Genomic DNA, 17,136 nt, shown 5'->3' with positions numbered 1-17,136 from the left:
CCCTCAAGGGATGGAGCCGCTCTGGGAAGAGCAGAAGAAGGTTCCCAGTTCCCTCCCTGGCAGCAACTCCCAGATAGGGCTGAGAGAGACTCCTGCCTGCAACCTTGGAGAAGCTGCTGCCAATCTGTGTAGAGGGACCAATGGTCTGACTCAGTATATAGCAGCTTCCTATCTTCCTAACCCTTCCCCCCTTCCTTTCAGTGATGTATTTGCAGCAGAAGGTTCCACGTTCCCTCCCTGGCAGCATCTTCAAGAGGCTGAGAGAGACTCCTGCCTGCAACCTTGGAGAAATCACTGCCAGTCTGTGTATACTGAGCTTGTTAGAGGTTGTTGATTTTTAGCCACAATAGGTAAAACAGCAGAGCACTAAGGAATGAGAACACACTCCAGTTACAGAGTAGGTAGCAGAGGGTGGTTTGGATATTGCAGCTATTTAGAGAAAACACACGGAGATCCTTGTGTGACTAAACACTAAACATTTATTGGTTAAATACACTTAGACAGGAAAGACCTATCTCTAATCTAAAGGACTACATAGTGGATAGGTAAGGAGAGAGAGAGATGTTTCCATCTGCTCTCTAGGAGGAAAGGAAGGATTGTGACTCCGCACAGGAAGTGCTGCAGAGTCAGTTCAGGGGTCATAGAGTAGGGACAGATAGGGAGACCCTGACTCACTGTCTCTACTCCCAATGCCCCTAGTGGTCATTAGGACAGTGGGTGCAAAAGGTCGGTGCACTGGAAGTTCATCTCCAACAGAGCTAGGTGGACCTATTCTGACACAGTATGTGGCAGCTTCCTATGTTCCTATGACCTTCAGATAGACTGCCTCCACATATGGAGTGCACCCTTTTTGTTAGCAGCCATAGCTGGATGCTTACGTTGGCAGGCCATGGTTTTTCAGGAGATGCAATCCAGGAGGTTGCCCGTGGCCAGCTGCTGCCTGACTCTGCAAGGCACCAAATGTATTTTATTTATTTATTTGATTTATATACCGCCCTTCCAAAAATGTAAATGCAGCCTGCATTACATCCAGATTCAGAACCGCAGGCCGTGTTACCTGTGGCCAGAACTGAGCAAGGAAGCTCCTCCCTCTCTCTGGCCGTGTTTGGCTGTGTGGGCTGTCCTTCATGCAAGAAGGACACCCACACAGCCAGTCCCGCCTCAGCTCTGCCGTCTCGCTGACTGCAGCCTCCCTGCTCTCTGCTATGCCCAAATTTGGACAGGAGTGGGGGAGCAGAATCGGTGGCTCCGCGTTACGTGTGAATGCGTCCAACACGTTGGGATAGAACCAGCGTGTTGAAAATCAGTCCAGTATGTTGTTTTTTATCTCTTTCTGCTGAGGCCGTCTGCCGGATCCTGCTCCGCGGAATCCAGCCGCATTTCAGGGGACGTTCTCAGGATCTGACCCTGCAGCAGGGGCAGATTGCAGGGTCTGACCCTGTTTGCAGGATCCAACCCGCCTCTAGCGGCCATTTGCATGATCTTTGGTTGTAAGATCCGACCCTGGTTGCAGAATCTAACCCTACTTCAGGAGTTGTTTGCAAGATCCATCCCTTTTTGCAGGATCTAACCCTCCTGTAGGGGCTTTTTGTACGATTCCTTGTTGTAGGATCCAGCATGATCCCAACTGCATGAGTTGTTCCTTTTGGGGACAGGGGGCCATCTTATTTATTTATTTATATGTAAACTGCTTTGGGAACTTTTGTTGAAAAGTGGTATACTGTATAAATTCATTCATTCATTCATTCATTCGATTTCTATAGCAATCTATTGATCTATCTATACTGATCTATACTGATTGATCTACATGATCAATACAAATATTGATCGTATTCATATTTGTATTTCTTGTTTGCAAGATCATTAAGAAGCTTAATGCTGGGAGATTCAGGACAGATAAAAGGAAGTACTTATTTACACAATGTGTAGTTAAACTATGCAGTTCGCCACGGCCGGATGTGCTGATGGCACCAATTGAGAAGGATTTTAAAAAGGGATTAGACAAATTCATGTTGGAGATGGAGTTCCAGTGCATCGACCTTTTGCACCGACTATCCTAATAGCCACTAGGGGCATTGGGAGCAGAGGTAATGAGTGAGGGTCTCCTTACCTGTCCCTGCTTTTCCTCTATGGCCCCTGCCTTGTCTCCTCAGGTACCTCCGGTAGTGAGTCAGTCCTCTTCCTTTCCTCCTAGAAAGAAGATGGAAACATCTCTCTCCCGCCCACCCCCTACCCCCACACCTATTCGTTATGTATCTGATAGATAGGATTAGGTCTCTCCTATTGCAGCAGGGAAATGCTTGCCTAGCAAGCATGAGGTTGCCGCTTCGAATCCCCGCTGGTACCTATATCGGGCAGCCAGAACCTGTTACCAATACCTAAGGGGTATACTCGTGGGTCAAATGGGCCGTAACCCGAAATTTGCCTTTTAAAAAGCCAACATCTCATACTGCAAGGGACGAGGCCATGGTGGTCCACCCCTCCTGTATTCTACCAAAGACAACCCCAGGGCTCTGTGGGCACTAGGAGTCAAAATCGACTTGATGCCACACTTTGCCTTTACCTTTATCTCAAATGTACTTCACCAATAAATCGATTTAGTTTAGGCTCTACAGTGATCTCCAAGCACATTCCTTAAAGAGCTGCAACAACTAAACTCCACACTCTGTAAGTGGAGTGGCCAGCTTTCTTGGCACTCGGCTGAATAATCGCAAACCCCAACAATTCATGGAAGACGGGGCCATCAGTCAGGGGTGTAGCTAGGGGAGAGGGGGCCCGTGTTCCTCTCTCTCTCTCTCTGGCGGCCCCTCAGGAGCTGGAGGCCTGTGTTCTTTGAACCCTTTTGCTCAATTATAGCTGCTTGATAACTTCCACCTGTGGGCACTAATTACATCAGCCCCACCTTGGAGTTTGGGGGTGCTTATAAGGATGGAGGGTGCACCAGTGGCAGATGGCCAACCTGCAGGTGGCCGCAGAAGCTGCCAGGCTTTGGTGCTGGGCCTTTGTGGTGGAACTGAGGTCTGGGGCAGAGCATGCACGAGAAGCTGGAGTTGCTGCTGGGAGCACTTCTGTTGTGGACTGGAGTCTTGTGTGAAATCAATCTATTATGTGTTTTGGGGTTGCCTGGACATGGGGAGGCAGGGGGGGTGTCCATTGATTGCGGGGAAGTTATTCCGGTGGTGGTGGGGAACAGAAGAAGGAACATTGACAAGTCAGCAGGCCATGGCAGGGGAAGGGAAATCAGAAATCTCCTAGCAGTTTCCCCTTCCGACGATGAAAAATTAATTTCCAAAATGTATAAATTATTACTTTTGGAGGAGACAAGAGAGGAATTGGTTAAAACAACTATGATAAAATGGGCTCAAGATGTTGGACATAATATAGAAATGGCAGCGTGGGAGAAGTTATGGAAAAGTGATTTAAAATTTACTGCTTGTTATGCTTTGAAGGAAAATTATTACAAAATGATGTATAGATGGTATTTAACGCCCAAAAAACTGGCATTAATGTATAAAAATGTTTCAAACAAATGTTGGAAGTGTGGGCATATTGAAGGTACATTTTTTCATATGTGGTGGACCTGTGGGAGGGCTAAGGCTTATTGGGACATGATATATAATGAATTGAAGAAGATACTTAAAGTGACATTTCCTAAGAAGCCAGAATCCTTCCTGCTAGGAATAACACAAGGAGCAATTTCTACAAATAATTTAACTTTTTTTATGTATGCTTCTACGGCGGCTAGAATATTATATGCACAGAAATGGAAGACTAATGAACTGCCTTCAAAAGAAGATTGGCTAATAAAAACTTTAGAATATGCAGAAATGGCAAAACTTACAACACTGATCAGAGACCAAAGTTTAGAACGCTTTAAGGAAGACTGGAAACATTTTTGGTTTATTTAAAGAATTATTTTCCTACTATGGATCTTACAGCAGGATTTGAAATTTGAAATGCAGGTTAGGCAGATTAATAGTGGTGCAAGGGTTAAATTTGTGTTTTTCTTTTTAAATTAATATTACAATAAGGGTAAAACTTATAGTTGGTATCACGAAAAGAGGTGCGCGGGAAGTCAACTTGTAATTGTGTTTATTATGATTGTTATGGTTATTATTATTGTCAAAAGTTAATAAAAATTTGAAACGAGAAAAAAAAGCAGTTTCCCCTTCCGGCTGTCCTGCCAGCTCTTTGACTTTGAGGAGCAGTGCCAACCAACCACCGAGCCTCATGATGTTCCTCTGTAATGCCAAGTTGGTCCAGAACAACTCAGAAATCATCCATGATTTGATTCTGGATGCAGGGGCCGACCTGGTATGTATCACAGAGACTGGGCTGGCAGAGGCTGGTGGCACAGTTTGGTCCCAGCTGCTCCCTCCAGGGTACTCTGTTGAGGAGCAGGTGAGGGGACGTGGGCGGGGAGGTGGAGTGGCTGTGGTCTAGAAGAATGACACCTCCCTTACCAGGGTGTCTGTTGAAGTATCTGGTCCTAACAAGTGTGTGTACTTCCGTCTAGGCACCAGGGATAGATTGGGACTTCTGTTGGTGTACCGATCACCCTGCTGCCCAACAGAGTCCCTAACTGAGTTCACGGACTCAGTTGCAGAGTTGGCGTTGGAGTCCCCCAAACTGGTGGTGGTGGTGGACTTCACTTAGGGACCGATTTGTCCGGGGCAGCTCTGGAGTTCATAGTGGCCATGACAAATATGGGCCTATCCCAAGCTGTCTCGTGACCGATGCATATTGCTGGTCACGTGCTCAGTCTGGTCTTTCACTCTGATCAGGGTGGTGTTCCGTGGGTGGGGACTCCTTTGGTTTCCTCATTGTCATGGATGGACCACCATCTGGTTAAGGTTGGACTCACAATCACATCCTACCTTTGCAGGGGTGAGGGGCCCATTAGAATAGTCCACCCAAGAAGGTTATTGGATCCCACAGGGTTGCAAGAAGCTTTGGAGGGAGTTACTGTTGGCTTTGCCAGTGATCCTGTTGATGTCCTGGTGGAGAACTGGAACAACAAACTCACTGGGGCAGTAGATATGATTGCTCCTAAGCGTCCTCTCTGACCCACTTCGAAATTGGCCCCTTGGTATACAGAAGAACTACGGGAGCTGAAGCAGTGAGGTAGACGACTGGAGTGCAAGTGGAGGAAGACTCAACTCAAATCCGATAGATTACAACATAGATCACATTTGAAGATCTATGCTCAATATGTGCGGCAAAGAAGCGATTCTTTTCAGCCTGTATTATGTCTGCAAGTTCACATCTGGCAGAGTAATTCAGGGTTGTGAGAGGGCTAGTAAGTGCCCCTCCTCCCTTGAATCAGAATCTGGAACCATCAGTTACCCTCTGTGACGTGTTTGATGAGTGCTTTGTGGATAAAATCTCATATTCGTATTTGGGTCAACTTAGACTTGGGTCCCACAATTACCGCAGTGTCTGATGCGGAGGTGTCCAGTGACTCCTCTTGTGTGGTTAGGCTAGATCAGTTCCAGTTTGTGACTCCTGAGGATGTGGACAAGCTGCTTGGAGTGGTGTGGGCTACCACCTGTTCTCTTGACCCTTGTCCGACATGGCTTATACTATCTGGCAGGGGGGCTGTTGTAGAAGGCCTGGTAGAGATTATAAATGTTTCTCTGGGGGAGGGCAGGATGTCTCTTTGTCTTAAGGAGGCAATTATAAGACCATTTCTGAAGAAGCCTGCATTGGATCCCTCAGAGTTGAGCAACTATATGCCTGTCTCCAACCTTCCATGGCTGGGCAAAGTAAATGAGAGGCTGGTGGCTTCCCAGCTCCAGGCAGTCTTGGAGGAAACATTATCTAGACCCATTTCAGACTGGCTTTCGGGCGAGCGATGGGATACAGACTGCCTTGGTTGGCCTGATGGATAATCTCCAATTGGGATTTGACAAAGGAAGTGTCCTTTGGACCTCTCAGCGGCTTTTGATACTATCGACCATAGTATCCTTCTGGAGCGTCCCTTGGTGGTGTCCCAGATGGTGTCCCTTGGAGACTGTTCTTCAAAATCTGAACTTACCTATGGTGTCCCTCAGGGCTCCATATTGTCTCCGGTGTTGTTTAACTTCTACATGAAACCGCTGGGAGGGATCATCAGGAGGTTTGGTGCAGGGTGTTATCAGTATGCTGATAACAGGAGAGCTGTTGCTGGGATTGCTGGGAACAAGAAGGAGGATTTCAGCAGAGAGTACGAACTAGCATGAGGTCGGGTGCCTCATGGCAGAGCTGCAGGATAATCTCTCAGGGTGAGAGATCTGTAGGAGGTTTGATTCTCATCAGGAGTTTGGTGAGTTCAAGGATAGAAAGCCAGCGCTTATGGCTTCGGGAACCCAGCACAGAGAACAGTTTGTTTAATCAGATTGTGCATCAGGAATTTATCTTGCTTTTATGCATGTGCTTTTCATTTTCCTAAATATCTGTTCTTTCCAACTAAGCAACTAAGATTTTACTGTATGCTGCCCCAGCATCATTCGGGGTGCTTTTGAAGTATTCTTGTAACCATTTAAGCGTTCCTAAATGCAACCTAAAACTGGAGCTTAAGACAGCCTATTTTTGCAGCCTTTTAAATAAAACGTTTTTCTTGTTTTCTTTTCTCCTAAAGCTTCACAGAGTATTTGTTTAACTCTGTGAGGGAGGAGTTGCTACTTTGGTGTAAAACCAATCTCCACGGATCGTTTGCCAGCTACGCACATGGAACGAAGTTCCCCATACTTTGTTTGTTAGCAAAGTTAAGAGAGTTTCCCTGGGATATTCCACCCCAAGCCCAGGTGGTTCCGGCTCTGCCAATAGAGGGGTGGCGGCGGCAGCATTTTACTCTACCAGAGATCTAAAGTAAAACATTTTATAGGGACGCCCACTCACTCCTCTGGAAGGGACATCTGCACCCCAAGTCCTCCCTGTCTCTCACCCCCACCTTCAGCCCCAGTCCATTCTCCCCCTCCCAGTCTGCTTTCCCTTCCCTCCCCACCCGCTGGCCTGGCCAATGCCCGCCGCTTTTCTTCTCCACCCGCAGGCCTGGCTGGTGCTTTCCCTCCCTGGCTGGCCTGGTGGTGGCGCTTTCCCTCACCACCTGCCAGCCCAGTGGTGGCATTTTCCCTCGCCGCCCGTGGCCAGTGGTGCTTTCCCTTGATGCCCACGGCCAGTGGCGGCATACCTGTGGCTATCTGGCAGCTGCTCATGAATGCTTGCAAAAGTTGCCACACCTGGGATTAGCCACAGGTATGCCTTAGAGGATTAAATATAGAGATAAATAACCCTCCCACACTTGTGGGCTTCCAGGTGCGCCCGGTGGGCCCCTGCGTGAGGCAGGATGCTGGAGCGGATGGGCCTTTGGTCTGACCCAGTAGGGCTTTTCTTAAGTTCTCATTTTGATTATAGTGGCTTGGGTTTAGTTAACGTTTCTTGGGTTTGATGTCTTCTTACTGCAGCTTAATTGTCTAAAACCTTCATTGATCGTCTGTTCCAGGGTTTCTTAACCTTGGGCCCCCAGACGTTGTTGGACTACAACTCCCACCATCCCCAGACATGGCCTTTGTGGCTGAGGCTGATGGGAGTTGTAGTGCAACAACCTCTGGGGGCCCAAGGTTAAGAAACCCCGGTCTATTCATTTAATACCATTTAGTGTTTGATCTGTTTTACTGTTTTGTTTTTAACTGGATACTGTTTTAATTGTTTTGTTCTTCTGCTTTGTTGTCAACAGCCTTGAGCAATATTAGAACATAAGAACAGCCCTGCTGGATCAGGCCCAAGAAGGCCCATCTAGTCCAGCATCCTGTTTCTCACAGTGGCCCACCAGATGCCTCTGGGAAGCCCACAAGCAAGAGCTGAAAGGGGCATGCCCCCTCTCCTGCTATGGCTCCCCTGCAACTGGGGTTGAGAGGCATCGTGCCTCTGAGGCTGGAGGTGGCCCACAGCCACCAGACTAGTAGCCCTTGATAGACCTGTCCTCCGTGAATTTGTCTAAGCTCCTTTTAAAGCCATCCAAGCTCGTGGCCATCACCACATCCCAGGGCAGAGAATTCCATCATCTGCCTTCATCAGTCACAGGGGAAGGATTCAGTACTACAATGCCCCTTTTGAGATACGGTGACCAGAACTGTACACAGTACTCTAGATGTGGCCGCACCATAGATCTCTGTCTATACCTATTTTAAATCCTAAAGTGCCTACAGTGGGAGACATGAGTGAAGGGACTGTCCCAAAGGTCTCAGGGTGAGATCTGAGGAAGGGGCTTGAAAGCAGTAAAAAAAGGTGACTCCCTCCGGGGAGATGTCCTGGGGAGGTGGTGCTGGGTGCTTTCCAAGAAATGCTCCAGTGGCAACATGGAGCATGTTGATATTCCCCTCAGGGGATGGACCATCCAGGTTCTCCAAAGCATATACCAGCATGCCCTTAACTACACTTGGTAGCTGCAAATCTGATTCTGTTCGGGTATCTGTTTCCCGTGACTAATTAGTTGTTTAGCTCCGGGGAGGGGAACCACAACAAAAGAGTCCTCTCAGTTCTACTCTGCGAATGGTCTTAATCTTTTGAACTGTTTGGTGTGTCCTCTGAACCCTGCTGCTGCTTCCTGCAAATTGACACCGCACCTGGGGATTACTTGCCAGCATGGATGAGAGAGAGAATCCTTGGAATGAGATCCCCACCCACTTGAAGACTATACGGTGGCTGAGCTGGACCTGGCTTAGGTCTCACTAGATAAGGCAATATGGAGCCGCCTTCTACCCGTCATCAGACCCTTGGCCCATCTCCCTCAGCGTTATCTATTCTGACTGGCAGCCGCTCTCCAGGGTCTCACACAGGGGTCTTTCCCAGCCCTACCTGGAGATGACCCATTGAGTGGTATTCCACCACTGTGGTGTGACCTCTCGTTATGATGGCAGATGTGTGTGGGGAAATCTAGCATTGCCGTACTCTATGAGGTGGGAGCAACATTTAAAGTAGACCCCCTTGGCACACCCTGTGCCCACTAGGGTTGCCAGCTCCCCCCAGGACTGGCCCTGAGCTGCCAGCAGGTATGGGCATCATTCTCCAGGTTGCTTCTGAAAGCAGTCTTGGAGATTGTAAGGGCTTCATGTGGGAAAATCTCCCCAGTTGTGGCAGGGGAGGGGGAGGTCTCCAGGAATAGCTTCAGTCCAGGTCATCGCAGAAGCCACCTCCCCACCCACCGGATCAGGCCCTAGTAGGGTAGCCCTATTCTGGCTTTCCAAATCTGGGTGCCTAATTTGCATGGTATGTAAATGGGCTTGAAAATAATTTCTGAGCAGAAGAGTGGCTGCACTTTTTGCCCCATAACTCCACTTCTACAAGGGCTGGAGCTGGCCTTGTGGTCGCAAGCATGACTTGTCCCCTTAGCTAAGCAGGGTCCACCCTGGTTGCAGATGAATGGGAGACTTGATGTGTGAGCAGCACTGTAAGATAGCCCCCTCAGGGGATGGAGCCGCCGCCGCTCTGGGAAGAGCATCTAGGTTCCACATTCCCTCCCTGGCAGCATCTCCAAGATTGGGCCGAGAGAGCTTCCTGCCTGCAACCTTGGAGAAGCCACTGCCAGTCTGTGTAGACAATACTGAGCTAGATAGACCAAGGGCCTGACTCAGTATATGGCAGCTTCCTATGTTCCTATGAACACTGCATGGATACATTCCTTCTGGCAATCCTGTGTCCCATGGAAATGGGGCGGGAGGGTGTGGGGGAGAAGGGAGGGCTCTTTAAATTTCACAGCACGTCAATGCAAACACCAGCTGCTTTCCTTCCCGCCTACATTTTTGGGCATGCATGTGCCTGCGCAGCGCCGCATGGTACGGAGGCGAGGCCGGCGTCGTGCGTTAGAGGCTCCGAGTCACCATTGGTAACACCGAGGTGGTTCTTCGCCTCCCTGGAAGTAGAGCAGTTACCTGCTGTCACCCTGGAAACTGTCTGAAGGCTGCAAGTCTCCTGGCAACCCCGGCGGGGACGGAGCAGTCGGTTAGCTCTCCGGAGGCCTGCTTCAGATTCCCTCGAGCCACCAGCTGCCCTCGCTTCCTGGTTCCCCTGGGGCAGGTGAAGTCCCGGCAGGGCTGACCTTTGGACTTCTCCCGCCTCGTGGGCTGATAAAAAAGCGGCCGCTGGTGAGAGTGGGATGCCAGACCGGCTCGTCTAAAGGAGGTGGAAGATTCCTGCCAACGGAAACAAGAGATGGACCATGACACCCCCTCGGCAGAGGCTTTCGTACCGCGGCCAAACGAGCTGTAAGCAGATTGCCCTCTCTAGGGCACTGAATGCCATCCTAAAACTTCACACAATGTTGCTGGCTTTAAATGATGATGATGATGATGCAAAAGTGCCTTTTCGCATCCTGCATGCATTTGATTTTGGACTGTGCTGGTTTATCCCGACGGGATTAATAATGCTTTCTTCTTTCCCAGTGTGAATGGGGAGCAAATTCCCTCACGGGAGTTCATATCCTCCTCTTTGCCCTTCATTATCCTCCTGGAATCACAACTTCCTGCCAATCGTCTTTGATAAAAGGCGCCGGGGAGCTGGAAAGGGTTCCAAAAAGGGCCACCTAGGAGATTGGGAGGTTGGGGTACCTTCCTTGCCAGGAAAGACAGAACCCCTTGCGGGACGGGGGTGGTCTCGGAGTATGGGTAAACCCAAGGCGACAAGGGGAGGCGATAGTGCTCAGAAGGTTATGCCTAGTGTGAAGGGAGTGGAGAGAGAGAGAGAGAGAGAGAGAGAGAGAGAGAGAGAGAGAGAGGACCTCCTCCCTTGTCTAACACCAGAGGTCAAGAGAGACCCAGGGCGGTCCCTTCATGAGGCGAAGAGAGTCAGCTGCCTCAAGCGGCAAAGTTTGGGGGCCTGGCAGGGCAGCACCAGGGGTGGGTTTACGTAGAGGCAGAGGAGGCACCTGCCTACAGCGGCAAAGTCTGGGGGGCGCCGGCAGCAGTAGCTGTGGGGGGGGGTGAGAGGAAAGTTCCCCCTTTTGCCCCCTAAAGATTGCTGGCGGTGGGAATCAAGTGAGGCACAGCAGCGGCAGCTGGCTGCAAGGAAGGGGGGGCAAAGAGGGGAGAGTCACAGTGCCCCCTTTTTTTACCTCTAAGCCTGCTGTGCGCGCAGTGCCACGGTGAGTTCCTTCCTCCTACCGTCCTGCCAGGCGACTGCCCGGCTGCAGGGCTCTGCTGTCTGCAGCCCATTTATGGAGCCGGGTTCAAATCCCCTCTTGGCTATTAAGTTCACTGACTGGCCTTGGATCAGCCTAACCTACCTCGCAGGGGTATGGTGAGGCTGGATGAGAGGGGGGCACTGCATATGTCACCCTAAGCTCCCTGCAGAGGATAGAAATGGAACGGCAAGTATTAGTTCTAGACAGTTTTATAGTTTTTTTGTAAGCGGCTTTGATTTATTTATTTATTTATTTTTACATTTTATATCCTGCTCTTCCTCCAAGGAGCCCAGAGTTGTGTACTACATACTTGAGTTTCTCCTCACAACAACCCTGTGAAGTAGGTTAGGCTGAGAGAGAAGTGACTGGCCCAGAGTCACCCAGCAAGTCTCATGGCTGAATGGGGGATTTGAACTCGGGTCTCCCTAGTCCTAGTCCACCAGCACTCTAACCACTACACCATGCTGGCTCCTTGATGTTTTCCTTTAGCAGCGGGATATAAATCTGCGGTGTCAATGGATGAACGTCCCTCCTGTTGGAATCCTAGCGGGTCCTGCGTGACTCCTGGCTCGGCCAGGGAGTTCTCCAGTTGACCTTGGCTGTGTCCCCACATTGAGCGTCTTCTGAGCATTCGCACTAAGTCCTTGCCTGATCATAAAAGTTGTTTTTATGGCCATTGGAAACAAACTCATGTCTCAGAGAGTCCGGAGATCAAGGCAAACAAAGAACTTAGTATACAGTATACACACACACACATAAAGTGTGAAGAAGAAATTAAGTGGCGTGAACTTCAGCTGACCTGAACTGTGGAAGGAAAGAATGGTTCTCTTTTTGGGTTTACTTTCGGTGAAGACAGGAGTTGAATTTTACAAACGTGTGTGTGTGTGTTTTCCAATTCTCTCATCACGCTTGTTACAACCTCTCTCCCTTCTTTTGTGAACTTTGAAAAACCAGCAGGGTGCATTTTCAGCGTGGAAGAGCAGAGCGCACTGTGGCAGGTAACTATTGGCTAATGCCCATGCCACCACCAACACACATTCTAGCTCCCAATCTCCCAAATAGATTGGCAACTGTCTCCACTATTTTAAAAAAGCCCCGTGGAGTCATCGGCTTGGAATGTGGCAGCTGTGAGGAAAAAGGCAACACCCATGCTTGGAATGATTCGGAAAGTGATTGAAAATAAAACTTCAAGGATCCATAATGGCTTTTTATGCACAGCAATGGGGTGGCCAGATTTGGAATACTGTGCACAGTTCTGGGCCAAACCAGAAAGGCCAGGAGTTTGGAGCACCTTCCCGACCAAGGAAAGCTAGACTGTTTTCCCTTTAGGGTTTATAAGAAAGACAACTCCAAGAAGACAGGCTTATACAATGACCCATCATGTGGAGAAAGCAGGAAGAGAGTTGTTTTTATTCCCTCTCTCATACTAATAGACCCCAGGTCATCCAAAGAAGTTTTATAGGTAGTAGATTCAGGACAGAAGAGAAAGCACTTCCCAGAATGCACTGCACTGGACATGTGGAACTCACTGCCACAAGATGCAGTGGTGGCCACAGCTTCCAGAGGGAATTCGGCCAGTTCATAGGTCTGTTGGTGGCTGCTAGAGTCATGATGGCTGCCTGGAACCTTCATGTTCAGAGGCAGTCTACCTCTGAATATCAGCTGCTGAGGAGGGACAGCTGGAGGGGGCTTCCTGCTCTACCTATGGGCTTTCTCAGAGGTGTTGAGCTGGTCACCATTGGAAATGGGATGCTGGTCTGGATGGTGTGATCTGGCAGGCTTCTTTTATCTGTTTGTTTGAAGCATGGGTGTCCTTATGGAGAATTGATCTGGCAGAGTTTAAGGGCAGGGCTTTCCTTTTTTGGGGGGTGGGGCTTAGGGGTGGTAGGGGAAACTGAGTCACCCTCCCTGGGTAACATGAGCTCCCTGCCCAGAATCTCAGCTCTGCTCCACATCCCACAGTGCTGGAAATAGACGTTCGCCAGCACTGCCTCGGAGGAGGCGGGCAGGCGCTAGGCATTGCAGGCATGCAGTATTTTTGTGGTTTTTTTTTTTTTTAAAGCAGATATGTGTGTGTGTTTTAAAAAAGAAAATTCTTTTTTCACACCTCCCATGATGCAGTTGGGATGGTTTCATGTCTGCTGTGAAAGACAGAGGCTTCGGTTTCAGGCGAGAGATGGGTTTAGAGAGAAGACCAGAACTATGCTAAATAATAATTAATCAAGCATGTGGTAGCCTTTGGAAACACAAGTAATGTGTGAGACAGTCAGTGTCGTAGATGAAGCTGTTCTCTTTTGTCAATGTTCCCCTGAAAACACGTAGGTACAGGTTTTGAGCAATGGACATGATACTTTAAAAAGGAAATATTACCTTCTGGAGTTTTGTGGAGGAGGAAGAGGAGGGAATGGTGATTTCACTGTGATTTAATTTAAATATAATTTAATCTACACCCCACCTGGTTTCCATCGTATAACATGAAGTAGTGGATGTGGACTCCAAGCGGGGAATCCCATCTGTCCACTGGCTAAGCCCAGAGAGGGTTTATCAGACCTGGATAGCTAAATGGAACCTCCATGTATAGGCAAGGTCAACCTCTGATTGCCAAATGCTGGGGCTCAGAGACAGGGGATGTCTTCAGGACCGGCAAGAAGTATATCTGATTGAGTGATGATGGAGATAGGATTTTAGTCTGGCCCATCAGGGCACTTTTACGTTCCTAGCTATAGTCAACTGAGTTTCCATGTTCAGGAGCAGCCTATCTCTGAACATCACGCGCTGGGGCTTAAACCATAGGGGAAAGCTACTTGCGATCTTCTGAGCCAGCCACTGTAGGAATGGAGATCTGGAGGAAATGAACGCTATCTATCTATCTAACCCTGAGGAACGCATGGACACTTGCTTCAACCCATACTTTGGGAGCCTTCTGACGGGCAGCCACAAGGCGGCGCTAGGCACGAAGCTTAGCTGTTCCCCTTCACTCGGCTACAGTTGATTCGGAGTCACTCCGGTTCAGAAGCGCTTGCTGCGCGGCCGTCCCGAGAGGGCGGGTGAGCCGGTGTGGAGTCCGTCAGAGCTTTGCCGGAGGGGCCAGGCCAGGCCAGCAGCTCAGCCTCTCGGTTCCCTTCTCTTCGGAGAAGTTCATCCGTTGGCTGCGACTGGCATCGTCCTCGGGACGGAATCGAGCCCGGAGGAGGAGGAAGAAGAGGGGAGCGGCGGGCTGGTGGGGCCGCCAAAGAGGACCCTCCTTCGTCCGCGCCCATCACCCGGGCATCGGACCTGGCCCAAGCCGCGATGGTGAAGCTGGGCGTCTCCGGCGGCGAGAGCCTCGCCTTGGCCTCCATCAGGTAGCAGTTCCTTCCCTGCCGGCGGCCAGAGGAGCCTCCCGGGTCCTGCAGCGGGGGCCATCCATTCCCCCCCCCCCTCCAGAGGACCCAGGCGTCCTGCTGCCGCCTCTCTCAGCCAGGACCCCTTCCCCGTTTTGAAACTCCCCCCGCCCCTTAAGGGGCTCCAGGGGTCCGATTCTCTTTGTCCTCTTTCTCCCCCCACCCCTCTGGCAATTTTAAACCTCCCTCTTATCGGGGGATATAAAAAGAACCCAGGCGTCCTGGCGTTCAGTCAAACTTCCTCGGAGTTTCTCCCCTGGGCATTTTTGACCTCCTTCTTCTTCCAGAAAGGACCCAGGCGTCCTGCTTGATATGTAGACTCCCCCCGCCACAATTGCTGGGTGGGCAAAACAAAATGCACTCTCTGTACATGGTCAGAGAATCAGTTGCTGTGCTTATCTGTTTATTACTCATTTTCCTGTGTGAACTGCTTGAGGACGTTGAAAAGCGGTATATACGTATTCACAGTAGATCTATTTATCGGCTGTGGGCATTGAAAAACAGGTCCTGAGGCTCAGCCTGTGGAGCCCCCTGCCACATGAAGTCCAGTCTAATTCGTGTATCCGGTCTCCCCTCTCAGAGAGGTTTTGTTAGGTATTTTTAGATCTAGCTTGTCAAGTTTTGAACCCTTTTGAGTTTGGAATGGGGAGTTGTACCCAAACCAAGGCAAGACATAATACAAATTTGGCAGGAGGAGACAAATTTATGCCAAATTTACTTGAATGTTGATGCTGAAATATACACAAATACAACTGTGTCAGAAATATCAGACCATCTTTGTAAGTGGCACCCATTTGTAAGTTCCTTGGGGCAGGGGACTGACCTTTCTTGGACGCATGCAATGGAAGTGTGGGTCTGGATTAGCACAGGTATCTGACTTCCTGGCATTACAGAAAATTCCTTGGAGGACACCTGGAAAGGGTGTGTGCGTAACGTGACTTTATTGACACCATAAACAATATGGGGAAATTTGAGGATCTTATGAAAGACTGATGGGACAGAGCCAGTTAGAGAAGGCGTGAGCCTGTGTCCCAAAAGAAGAAAGCCTTAGGAATTATTCCAGCATCTTCCCTGAAAGTCCAGCTTGCTTGCTTGCTTTTTTAAAATGAAGCTTCTAGTCCTCTTGACTTCCAGAGACACCAAGGAAAAGAACAAGCAAAATTTCCTCCCGCCCTCTGGTGCTCTGGCCAATGACTGTAAAGCCACAGGGATGATTGACAAGCCCGGGAATGCTCCAATTGTTTGAAATGTCATGCTGTCCAATGCATTAAATATCCCTAAATTTATGGGATGGTTTTGCCTTTTGCCACTGTCTGTTGGTTTTCTTCTCGTTTCCCCACTGGCTCAGTATGTATTCCCTTTTAAACGAGGGCTCTGCAAGGAGACAAAGTTAACTTCTGCCATATTTATTTATTTATTTATTTATTTATTTATTTACACAGTCAGACAGGTGTTATTGACTGGTTTGTTTTATCCAGACATTGAGTCCTTCCCAAGGACCTGGGATGGCTGAATTTTTTGGTCAATGTTGTTGTTGTTATAGATATCGTTGCAGAATATTATTATTATTATTATTATTATATTTTACATTTATATCCCGCTTTTCCTCCAAGGAGCCCAGAGCGGTGTACTACATACTTGAGTTTCTCTTTCACAACCACCCTGTGAAGTAGGTTAGGCTGAGAGAGAAGTGACTGGCCCAGAGTCACCCAGCTAGTATCATGGCTGAATGGGGATTTGAACTCGGGTCTCCCCGGTCCTAGTCCAGCACTCTGACCACTGCACCACGCTGGCTATATAGGCTGCTCCCAGTAAAGTTGCTTTTTGTAGTTGGCTGGTGGTGATTTCTGTGGCCCCGATGGTGTTGAGGTGCTCTTCAAGTTGTTTTGGGACTGCACCCAGGACTCCAATTACCACTGGGATTATTTTGGTCTTTTTCTGCCACAGCCTTTCAATTTCAATTTGTAGATCTTTGTATTTGGTGATTTTTTCTATTTCTTTTTCTTCTGTTCTGCTATCCCCTGGTATTGCTATGTCGATTATTTTAACTTGTTTTTCTTTCTTCTCAACTACAGTTATATCTGGTGTATTGTGTGGCAGATGTTTGTCTGTTTGTAGTCGGAAGTCCCATAATATTTTTTCCTCTTCATTTTCTTCAACTTTTTCAATGTTATGGTCCCACCAATTTTTGGCTACAGGTAGCTTGTATTTTTTGCAGATGTTCCAGTGTATCATCCCTGCTACCTTGTCATGCCTTTGTTTGTAGTCAGTCTGTGCGATCTTCTTATAGCAGCTGATCAGGTGGTCCACGGTTTCATCTGCTTCTTTACAAAGGCGGCACTTGCTGTTTGTGGTGGATTTTTCGACTTTGGCTCTTATTGCATTTGTTCTTAGTGCCTGTTCTTCTGCAGCCAGTATTAAACCCTCTGTTTCTTTCTTCAAGTTGCCATTCTTAAGCTACTGCCAGGTCTTGGTGATGTCTGATTTTCCACTTATATTGTGCAAATATTGACTATGCAGTGGCTTATTTTTCCATTTTTTTGCTCAGTTCTTGACTTGTTCTTTCTTGTAGGCCTGCTTTGTTTCATTGGTGTT

The 17,136-nt window shown here is 48.7% G+C and overlaps 1 protein-coding gene across 3 annotated transcripts in view; it reads left to right on the top strand.

Annotated features, from left to right (window-relative positions):
• The first annotated feature begins 9,860 nt into the window (after positions 1-9,860).
• The window catches only part of LOC128342915 (GRAM domain-containing protein 2A-like), a 32,053-nt gene continuing 24,777 nt past the window's right edge, over positions 9,861-17,136 (top strand). The window contains exons 1-2 of one of the 3 annotated variants that reach the window (XM_053291106.1): positions 9,861-10,244; positions 12,113-12,156. Coding sequence is in view for 2 of the 3 variants with exons in the window: in XM_053291102.1 (XP_053147077.1) it covers positions 10,192-10,244 (53 nt within the window). In the remaining variant the exon portion in view is untranslated. Of the gene's footprint in view, positions 10,245-12,112; positions 12,157-14,170; positions 14,503-17,136 lie in introns of those variants that run through there. The other 2 variants (XM_053291102.1, XM_053291103.1) reach the window with 2 other exon arrangements.

The sequence above is a fragment of the Hemicordylus capensis genome, chromosome 2 (assembly GCF_027244095.1).
Source record: "Hemicordylus capensis ecotype Gifberg chromosome 2, rHemCap1.1.pri, whole genome shotgun sequence".
In the NCBI taxonomy this organism is placed as follows: domain Eukaryota; kingdom Metazoa; phylum Chordata; class Lepidosauria; order Squamata; family Cordylidae; genus Hemicordylus; species Hemicordylus capensis.
This window is presented reverse-complemented; position numbering and strand designations above follow the sequence as displayed.